Genomic DNA, 11,112 nt, shown 5'->3' with positions numbered 1-11,112 from the left:
GGTCCAAACAAGTAGATTTCCTTATTTAAAAATATACTCTCTTATCCTTTTAATAGATAAATAGACGGCTAACAGTAAATGTATTTATCTCAGGGATTTCATATGATAAAGCTAATGCCGCTTATGTTCGGAGTTAATATATCAACATTTAAAATGTTTTTCTATGTTTTAATGAAAACAAAGTGAATATTTAAATCAAAGTTTTTAATAAAACAGACAGCAAGTTCGTTAAAAAAAATTGCAAGCTGTATGTTATTTTTAGTTGATAAAAATATAACTATCTATCTATATTTAGATATGGTTTTTCCAACAAAAAGTCAAGGCAGTTTTGCAGGTCCGAAGAATTATATCAAAGTACCAAATATTACTATTGGTTGCATCATTATTATTTTAGACAATTGAGTGTCCTTGAAAACAAAAAAAACGGTTTTATAATATAATCAGGGAAATTTCCACATTAATATATAAAAAGCAATTAATTGTTCATTTAGGTGTTTAGTAAGTTCAGATTTGATAAAAACAACAACAGGAGGATGAAAAGAACAGATAAGGTAGGATTACATAAAATCGGTTTTAAAGCAAAACATCTACTTTTTATTGGCATGTAAAACGAAGCACATTTTGAACGATGCGCGGAATTTTCACTTTCCTATTTGGCATGTTTATTAAAAAAAAAAAAAAAAACTCGCGTAAAGCGTTCAAAGTTATAAGTGTGATACGAATTAAGGGGTTAATATTACCGTATCTTGTAAGGAGAGTGGCTATATGTTCCAAAGAAAATTATTATTCATTATCATTAATACAATAAGTCTTTTAACGAGACCACGACCAATCTCAGTATACCATTTTTCTTTCGTATATAAACATGCATTTCAATATACGGCGAGTGTTTTTCAAAACATGTTAATTGTACATTTAAAAGGGGACGGAAATAAGGGCACATTTATATAACTGAAATGAGAGTAACAATACTGTTGGTTTAAGTGTAAATGGGGTATTGAAACAAACTGATTTTTTTATTTCGGAATAACCTGTTAGTTTTCTCGTTTGAATTGTTTTACATTGTCATTTCGGGGTCTTGTATAGCTGACGGTATGAGCTTTGCTCATTTGTGAAGGCCGTACCGCGACCAATAATTGTTAATTTCTGTGTCATTTTGGTATCTTGTGGAGAGTTGTTTCATTGGCAATCGTACCACATCTTCTTTTTTATATGTTCCTATCTTTTCAATAGATGCATATATGGCTTAAATTAAATAACATCATTTTTTATATATCTTAAAAAAAGAATGACCACAAAACAGTGTTTTCAAAATACAGATAGGTTAAAAGGTAAACCCACTGTTAAATATGTCGCCATTTAAGTTGAAAACACCAGCTACATTGTATGTACGTATCGATATTATCTTATATATTGCAGTTTGAAATAAATGATCTATTCATTGAAAACCTGAAAACTTTGTAATCCCTTTTTAAAACGGGACTTAAGTATTCCTGAATATATATTTCTTTCAAAAGGGTGGGGAACTTGAAACACTTAACAAATTTTCTTCTCAAATCAAACACATGATACTGGGAAGTCATGATTGCATGTTCAGAAGAATATAATAGCGCTTATGTTCGATATTAAGATTAAGAGTTCCTATGTTAAATCAACATAGCACATCAATTAAAATAATTCACTAGAAACTTTATCAAGTTTTCTGACGACTGTTTTCATTCTGTATGCTATTTTAAGCTTTTGTGAAATGCAACTATCTATCTATATTTAGATATTGATTTACTAATAAAAGGTAAACACGGTTTGCATGTCAGAAGAATTATATTTAGGTACCAAATATTGCAGTTAGTTGCATCATTTTTATTAAGTATTTCACACCTGTTCTAGAATACAGAACAGTTTTTTTTTTAGTATTTCATGAAAATTTTCACATCAATATATAAATAGCAATTGTTCATCTAGTCGGTTCAAATTTCATAAAAATACAAGGATGAAAAGAATAAAAAAGATAATGATTAAATGAAAACATTTTCAAACTAAACCGATTGTTGAAAGCATCTGCTTGTACTTTGATTATTTGTAAATTGTTGGATGCAGCGTTAAATCTAAAATTTTGTCTTTTTGATTGAAAGTCTAGCGTTCAAAATTATACATGTCATGTTATAGGTATGATACGTTTGGTGAGTTAAGGAAAGTATAAAAAAAAATAACTGACATTATTTCAAATAATTTTTCCTGGATTTACATGACGAGTTCCTAATATAAGCTTGCAATTTCGTTCTTTAATGCACACTGTGTTGTGATCGATAATCCCTGACTAATTTGACTCAAATATGTGCTACAGACCGTTTTGAATTTAGAATCAACAGTTGTTTACCGATTTTTAAAAGTCCTATCATAAGTTCACTAGAACATACAGATCAAAGTACGTTTGAGCAAATCAAAATGTACTTTGAAATCTGATATGCATACACCATTCTTCTTACAATTTAATTTTTGAAAGCGCAAACATATTTCAATCGATATGAGTCACAGAAACGTCGTTCTAATAAATTGAAAGAATCGATTAATTTAACGTTTTTAATTCTAAAAAAAATTTGAAAAGGTTTTTATCCTATTTCAGACAGATTGCTGTTTATTTTGTAAGCAGAAAATCTGCACAAAGAAGAGACAGGTGTGGAAGCAGTTAATGCATACCGAATATAGTGCTGCACTTTTGAGAAAAACTAGAGCTGTGCCAAATAGGCATGGCATTTACTGTATTAAAACTGTTAATGGTGAAATTATATATATTGGATATTCAGACCGCAGTGTGCGAAAGAGACTTCTCGTAAGTTTAATTAATGTGAATTTGTTTACAATTGCTTCTTCAAATTTAGCTCATCAAACATGTTTTGTCTTTTGCGGGCGCCTGCAATTCAATATGAGAAAATTGTATGGGCTATGTGTGTGTTTTTTGTTTTTGTTTTTGTTTTTGTTTTTTTTTTTTGTTGATTTTTTTTTTTGTTGTTGTTAAAAATAAGTTGTTTACCGGTTTTCAATTATATCAATAGTTCTACTTTCGAATTTAATCAACAATTGAATAAGAAGTGTCGAAAACTGCTTTTTCTGAAACAGATGAATATGTCCATCTTATACAATTAAACACATTAAAAGTGAGGCAAAAGATATCATAGGGACATTCAACCTCAGTCGAAAACAAAATAGGACAGGTTAACAGCATTTGGATCAGCTATGTTTAATAGCTTAAAAACCATTCTAATTATTTTATTTCGATCCTAGCAGTACACAAATAAAATTTCTAAACATGAATTACACCAATGTCTAACGTTATCTTTAATTACTTTTTCATTTAGAATAAATCGTTGTTGTGATAACTTTTAAACCATTAGTTGTGGTTATATGGTACAAAGATGTATGTACATGATGTATGATAAAAGAAATATTATTTTATGATGTAACCTTATAACAGTATATCAATGAAATGTTATACATGTTTCCTCATATTTAAATACATGATGGAACAGTAGTTTGAAAAAAGTTTAATTTATCTGAATATCTGATTATTAATTTATACAAAACATAATCTATTAAACTACACTTTTCAGGCTCACAGTGGGGGTTATGATAAGCAAGCCATTGGTAAATTTTTGAAAGGAAAGGATTTAAGAGACTTTTCACTCGCCTGGGTTGAGGAGAGAAAGGCGGAATGCCTTGAAGAACCATTTATTCAATTCGCTGAAAAGCAACAAGGAGTTCGTCCTAAATTTAACATGAAAAGAGGACGTTCATGCGGACGTAAAGAAGAATGATGCCGTATTTATTGGACACATTTGAATTAAATACTTTAATTTGTAATGATCCAAATTGAATAAATATATACATTTTATATTAAATTATCGAAAACCTTTTTTTTATTTCGATTATATTTTCATTCATTACATTGCTATCATTGAACATATAATACATACACAACTCTGTTGCCAGTGTTTTAAGCTCTTATACTACTGTAATCACAAACCAGTAAAAACAGAGGTTGTGAGCTCGAACCCTGCTCGTATAGATGAAATCAATTCCAATCATAACTGACTAGGATTGTCAGTTTTCTTTTCTATCGAAGGTCGGTGGTTTTCTCCGGGCACTGCGGTTTCTCTCACCAACAAAAACAGGCCGCCATGATAGTCCAAAAGAAGCGCCGCTTAAAAGTAACGTTAAACCACAAACAATCAATACATACACAAATATAGGCGATTGTATTTTACAAATGTGTAAGCCTATAAATACAACTAGGAAGTCAAGGTAACACATACAAACTAATGAAATCACATGAATTCCTTGACTGAATGCGATAATAAGGTGAACATATACCTTTGTATACAAAACACGCTGCATTTTAATTAAATGTTTCTATTCTTCTCCGTGTATTGGTACACCTCTGCTTAACTTACTTTAATTTGGATATTATATTCAATGTAAAGTGTTTATGCTTGTTAGTCTAGAATGTGTAGTAGAACAAATAGTTTTAATTTTATACTGGCAGTGCATAAATGTGACAAGCGCACCCTAGATTTACAACAAAGAGGATTACTAGAAAAACCATTATTTTTTGCTGCATTGGAATACAATCTTGATATGGCCTATATTGATAAATCTTGGAAGGGTATATGTCCAATCAATGCCCGTACTTGTTTCTTTTTTTGTACCAACAAAACCACGCACAGACAATTTCCTTCAATAAAAAAAGAACAGGAGTCGTGTAAAATTCTGTAAATATACTTTCATATATATGAACATGTTCATGATGTTATTTTACTCAATAAATCTCATTTTTGCGAGTGCTTGTTTGTCTGTTTCGGTTCTCCGTCATTTTTTTAATACTTAAACAAATTAAGGTCAGATGCAAAAAGAATAAATGTTTTAATTTCGAACTTCCTTTGTCGTTTGTCTATTTCTATTTTGTGGATTATTCTTCATATGTTTTTATTTTTCAAGCTTTTTTGAATCTGACAAATAATTTTTCTAATAGTTTCTTTTCCAATCTATATGAAAATGTAAGACCGGTTTAAACAGGTAGTTGCTTTTCGATATTGTCTACAAAAATAAATATTTGTGTTATTAAACTTTGGTCCATTTTTTTTTCATTTTGTTTTGAATAGCTGTACCGATATTCATTTTGACATCAGAGAACTTTTGTTTTCAATGTTATCTATCGCTGCTGACGGACTTCCAATTGAAGGTGTTAAAATCTCATAAATAAAAATTGTGTTTTTTTGTAGCCGTTAAGACGTTGAATTAATATCAACAAGAAAACGAACTTTGCATTGAACATAAACTATAACATATTTAGTGTCGGCTTCCTACAGTGAGAGTCTAATATTGTAGACAATATTTTTCCACTTGTTTCGAAATGTCGTTCTTTTGTAATATTTTAAAGACTGAATTAAAATTATATACACTCGCTATAGATACCAGGGAAAGTTTATTGTTTGCAGGAATCTAATTATGAAAGGAAAACGAAAGCAAAACAAATAAATGTTAAACTAATCTTTTACTTAAAGCTTGCTATACATTTTTAAGACTAAGGAATAAAAAAGGTAACGAATGGTATGACTAACGTTGTTTTGAACTGTCAATACAAACAGAAAGCAAAACGAAAGAAAAACATATAATGAAGAGAGTCAATCTTCTAATGTCAAGAGCTTTCAATACACAACGAGGACTTTAGGAAGGAAAATCACTAAGGTATGACTAACGTTGTTTTGAATTGTAAGTAAAAAAACAAGCAATCACCATGACCAGTGGTATTACCAACATTGTCGGTAAAGTGAAATAAACATGTACTGACAAACCAACAATCTGAATTCTCATCAACACAGTGTACCCTCACTTATCAAGGCGGGGGTATGATTATTGCTGTCAGTCATTAAAAATCTTTTTTGTAAAATAAAACCGCATTAGGTCATTAAATAAACACACGAAAGACGAAAGTATCAACTGCTGACTGTTTTGGTAAACAACATCTTTGCTGATTATATGATTTTGTGCTCTAATAGACAGACAGTCATTAAAAGGCTTCTTATTATTCACATTTCCTGAACGAACACTTTGTACTCATTTGAAGTAAAACACCAAGAAAAACCTGTACCAAGTAAGGAATATGACAGTTGTTATACATTCGTTTGGTGTGATTGAGCTTTTGGATTTGCCGTTTAATTACGGACTTATCGTTTTGAATTTCGGTTTCGAATATATTTTCGTTATTTTACTTTTTTTCTCAAACCCAAAACATGCAAAAGCAGAAAGACATGCAAAGTTCTTTAATTTTACTATAATAAATATTACCGATGTCCTCATTATATCACATTTTGGCGAATGTTTTTGCCTTCTTGAGTGAGTAAAGCCAACAATTTCGATCCCTTAAAATGAATTTCGTTTGGTTGTTTACATTTTTATTTAAATAGCCTTTATGATTTGTTATTTCTTCTACTATACTTGTTTTTTTCTGTTAATTTGACGTTCAATGTTGCAAATTTTGTAATGCTAAGTAAGTTTGACAGATAATACATCAAACAGCGTCTATCTTAATTTATATACCCACGTGAGTATTGTCGTTCGTTGCTGGACGATTTAACCATAAAATGAATATCTCTATTGAAAAACTTTGGCTCAAGTTTTTATTCTGACATGATAAGCAATACTGATATTAATTTCAACGTCAAGGATTTTTTTTCCTGTATTAACAACCGTTGCTGACGGACTAAAGGTGTTAAATCTTTGTCGTGCATTTGTATTTTTGGAAGTTGTTTTTTTTTTTATCTCTTATGACGTTGAATTACATCAGCAAGAACTTGACCTTTGCATTGAACGTTAAACATAGCATGTTCGAGTCTTCATGTTTGTCATAAAGAGCGTCCTGTTTGTATACATACATATATAATATTTTATATTAAATGTAGGTTTCCTACATTGAGAATAAAATTTTCAAATCAATATTACTCCGAAAGTTTAGATATATTGTTGTTTTGTATATTGCAGACCGTATAACAAGTATTTGCCATGTGCATATTATTTCTTTTTCAAAAAATGAAAGGTTCTAGTTTAAAAAAAATCTAAAGAGAAAAGGAAAAAGAAATCACAAATATTTTTTTTAATTTTAGTTTCTTGTGTATAATTCGGAGTTAAGTATGACGTCCATTATCACTTAACTTGTATACATATTTTAAGGGGCTAGCTGAAGGACGCCTCTGGGTGCGGGAGTTTCTCGCTACACTGAAGACCCATTAGTGGCCTTCGGCTGTTGTCTGCTCTAAGGTCGGGTTGTTGTCGCTTGGACACATTCCCCATTTCCTTTCTCCATTTTAGAATAGATAAGTCAATCTTCTTATATAAAAGCTTTCATTATATACTGAGGAATGTAGGAAACCAGATAACCAATGGATCAACCTACGATATTTAAATTGTCGGCAAACAAAATATCCTCATCAGTGGTATGACTACTGTGGTTTTGAACTGTTGGTACAAAACCTATTATCACCAGTGGTATGTCTACCATAGTTTTAAATTGTCGGTTCAAAACATTATCACCATTGGTATGACTACTCTTATTTTGACATGACTAAGTTCAGCCTACAATTTTGATTCCAAAATGTATTGACTGTCAGAAGTAAAAAAAATAAATATTCGAATGTTCTTTTAATATATAACCTCTACTACTATAATTGTTTTTTTGTGTTAATTTGTCGTTTTATATTGTAAATTTCTGTGATGTTATGTAACTTGGACAAATAATATTCCCAACATCATATCTGTAAAGTTGTATACCAACCAGTGTATTGCCGTTAGTTACTTGTCAAAATTATCATAAAATTACCAGGCTTCTCACAAAAGAAATCAAAGTTACTCAATTTTATTATGGCACAATATATACACAAGACAAACAAATATATTTTACAGCACAGGATAAACACTCGACTATACCACTGACAGTCACATATAACATGTAAAGTTAATGTTAATGGGCAAATATAGCGTCTAGTCATTAGAAATGATAAATATATTCATCCAAACAGATCGAATAAACACATGAGCTAGCTACAGTATACACAAGCACATCTTATAAATAAGTACATACAATACAATAAAATTAAAATAAAAAAAAATAAAATAAAACAGGTGTATGCGGCGGGTAGGAGGGTAAATAATTTCAACGAAAAATTTCAAATATACCGCGAATCCCGAAACAAAGAAATATATAAGAGCGTCCTGTATCCAGGTAACAAATTAACCAATCAAAATAAGGAATACTCGGAACAATTTCTTCCGAGTAAATGTAAACATTGATTCGTGTGGTAATTATCCATTTTTATAAAATCCAAAATAACACAACACACAATGAATATTTACGTTCAGAATGTTTGGCTCTATTTTTCAGGTCTTGATTAGCATGATTAGCGGTACTGATGTTAATTTCAACGTCAAAAAATTTTGTGTTCAATATTATCTACCGCTGCTGACGGACTCAAGGTGTTAAAATCTCTGTCTTGAAAACGATATGTTGGGGTTTTTTTAAATCTCGAATTTCGTTGAATTAACATCAGCAAGAACTCGACCTTTGCATTTAACGTATAACATGTTATATTCTTCATCATTGTCTTAAGGTAGCAAATAACTAGACCGATTTTCATTCTGTGATTGTACAATCCAAGATGGCGGTATACCATGTATCTACCTTAAATCATGTAAACTGCGTCAAGTTATTTTTATACGACCTTAATATGTAACATCTTTCACGTCGATTTCTTACAATCAAAGTCCAATATCAAAGACCATATCCCTCCGCCAGAAAAAGAAAAAAAAATAGTGATAAGCTAATCGTATAATCCATGTCTATTAAAGCTTTCCATACATACTATAGGAATAAAAAATTAACAATAGTTTTACTAACGTTTAAAACGTCGTACTAAAATAAATATTACAAATGGTATTACAACAGCACACATCTACATAAGTATCTGGGACAAGTGATTACACACAAAAATTAATAGCTTATTACGTATAAGTACTAACTAGGTAAAAACAATAATGGGATTATTATAATTTAATGGACACATTTTTACAACTATAACAAGGAAAAAAACATATCAAACACTAGTATTTAATATGGTTAAGAAAACACATTTACTGTTTACATTGACGTTATGATTAGAAGTAAAGTTATTCACTAATTATTTGCTAATGAACCGAGAGGATGCAACGAATTCATAAAGTAGATTTTTAAATTACTGCCTTGCAGACGAAAAAAACTTGTTCTGACGGCACCAATGTGACGGAATGGCTAAACAAAAAGTTATCAAAGGTACCAGGATTATCATTTAGTACGCCAGACGCGTGTTTCGTCTACTTAAGACTCATCAGTGACGCTCAGATCAACATAAAAATCAAGTCAAACAAGTACAAAATTGGAGATCATTGAGGACCCAAAATTCTACAAATGTGTGCCAAATACGGCTAAGGTAATCTATTCCTGGGATAAAAAAATCCTTTAGGTTTTAGTGGTGGAGTTTTGTCGAAGTTCATAGAGCATTAATTTTTTATTCGATTCTGATATTTGAATAAAAACTCTTTAATGTCGTGTATCATATTGATATAAGTAATATAAAACGAAGAGTATAATAATTTTCATAAAAAGACATACTGACGACGCTAAACTATTGTACATTTCAATATATCATGTCAGCCAGGTTAATCTTTAAAAGAAACCATAAGGACTTCTGAGAAATCTGATAATAATGGCAATCATCTGGTCAACCATAATCAAGGTCGATAGCATGTTGGTGGAACGGGACATGGATTAAGTATACTAAGTAACATAAGATCGCACTGATGCCTCACCATTTGTTTTAATTTTTTTACAAATAGCGCTAATTAATCGATAGATAAAATTGTACAAGATCGCACCATGTTATCACTACTAACAACATAATCAAATAATCACACTGCATCAAATTCAAAAGTCATACTACTCAATCATCGGTTACAGAATTACTAAAGTTCACTTTACTTTCTATAATACGGGTTAGCCTAACTACTAATAAATCGAAATCTCTTCAGCCTACATGGAACTTTTTTTGTTGGCAAATTGATAAATCTACTGATCGGTTCTGTTTAAGGAAAAAATTTAGCTTGCACTTTCTCAGTTATTTTTTAAACGAATATATTTTACTAGTGATTGATTTTGCACACCATACATTTTTTTTATAGCAAAACCACCACGTACACTTTCAAATAAACAATAACTAAAATAAATTACCCAAAGTTGTTTTGAAATGCAAATTTCATTTTACTTTACAAATGTTAGATTTCTAATGTTTTGAAATAAATAACATTACTTGCTCACATTATTAGACAAACGTGACAAACACTTCGCGGTTTGCAAGGACATTGGTCTAAAATAAACTCAATGGCAAATACGGTGTTTGTATTGAACATATCTGGATTTTTTTGTTGTTGATAAATACTGATGACCCTTAAAAAAAACTTGAAAAGGTTGATGAAGAAAGTGTTCTATAAAAGCAATCCCTGGATTAATCCTTAATATGAATTTTCTTAATCAATATACATTCAGGAGAGGAAACTATTTAATGGCATATAAAATTACGTACACGCAAAAAACTTGAATGAGGTTGATGAAGCAAGTGTGTTACAAAAGCCAACAACTGGACTAATTCTTATTCTGAATTATCTAAATCAGTACATATTCAGTAGAGGAAAATAATTGATGGCATACGAAATTTAAAAAAAAACAGGTACACGAAAGAAACATAAAAAAAAATAATACTCTCAAGCAAGCAAAGTAAGACCACATATAAACGAAATAGATGAAATTGGAAAAGCAACAAGCCGGAGAGGTACAACCGGATATCCATATCAAAGTAAAAATAGAGAGAGAGAAAAACAAAGATAACAAGCATCAAGTGGGAGAGGTAGGATCACATTAATTTGCAGATATAACATTTTATCGAAATGTCTTTTTTTAAATAATAATTATGAGTTTCATAACAGATTATGAGATTTGTACTCTGTAAATTATACATGTTTTATGTTATATTGCGT

General features: G+C 30.4%; 1 protein-coding gene across 1 annotated transcript; it reads left to right on the top strand.

The window, feature by feature from the left end:
• Positions 1–349: 349 nt before the first annotated feature.
• LOC143058855 (uncharacterized) lies at positions 350–3,910 on the top strand. Its single transcript, XM_076232335.1, has 3 exons — positions 350–551; positions 2,624–2,830; positions 3,609–3,910. The coding sequence occupies exons 1-3, from the start codon at positions 534–536 to the stop codon at positions 3,810–3,812; spliced, it is 429 nt and encodes a 142-aa protein (XP_076088450.1). The 5' UTR covers positions 350–533; the 3' UTR covers positions 3,813–3,910.
• Positions 3,911–11,112: the final 7,202 nt, after the last annotated feature.

Source organism: Mytilus galloprovincialis, chromosome 14 (genome assembly GCF_965363235.1).
Source record: "Mytilus galloprovincialis chromosome 14, xbMytGall1.hap1.1, whole genome shotgun sequence".
Classification (NCBI taxonomy): Eukaryota; Metazoa; Mollusca; class Bivalvia; order Mytilida; family Mytilidae; genus Mytilus; species Mytilus galloprovincialis.
The sequence above is the reverse complement of the archived record's forward strand: the minus strand, read 5'-3'. Positions and strand labels throughout refer to the sequence as shown.

What these genes read in the sequence shown, in the direction of transcription:
- LOC143058855 (XM_076232335.1), top strand. An exon ending in GTGTGCGAAAGAGACTTCTC is followed by an intron (nt 2,831 to 3,608) that starts GTAAGTTTAATT and finishes TACACTTTTCAG; the next exon opens with GCTCACAGTGGGGGTTATGA.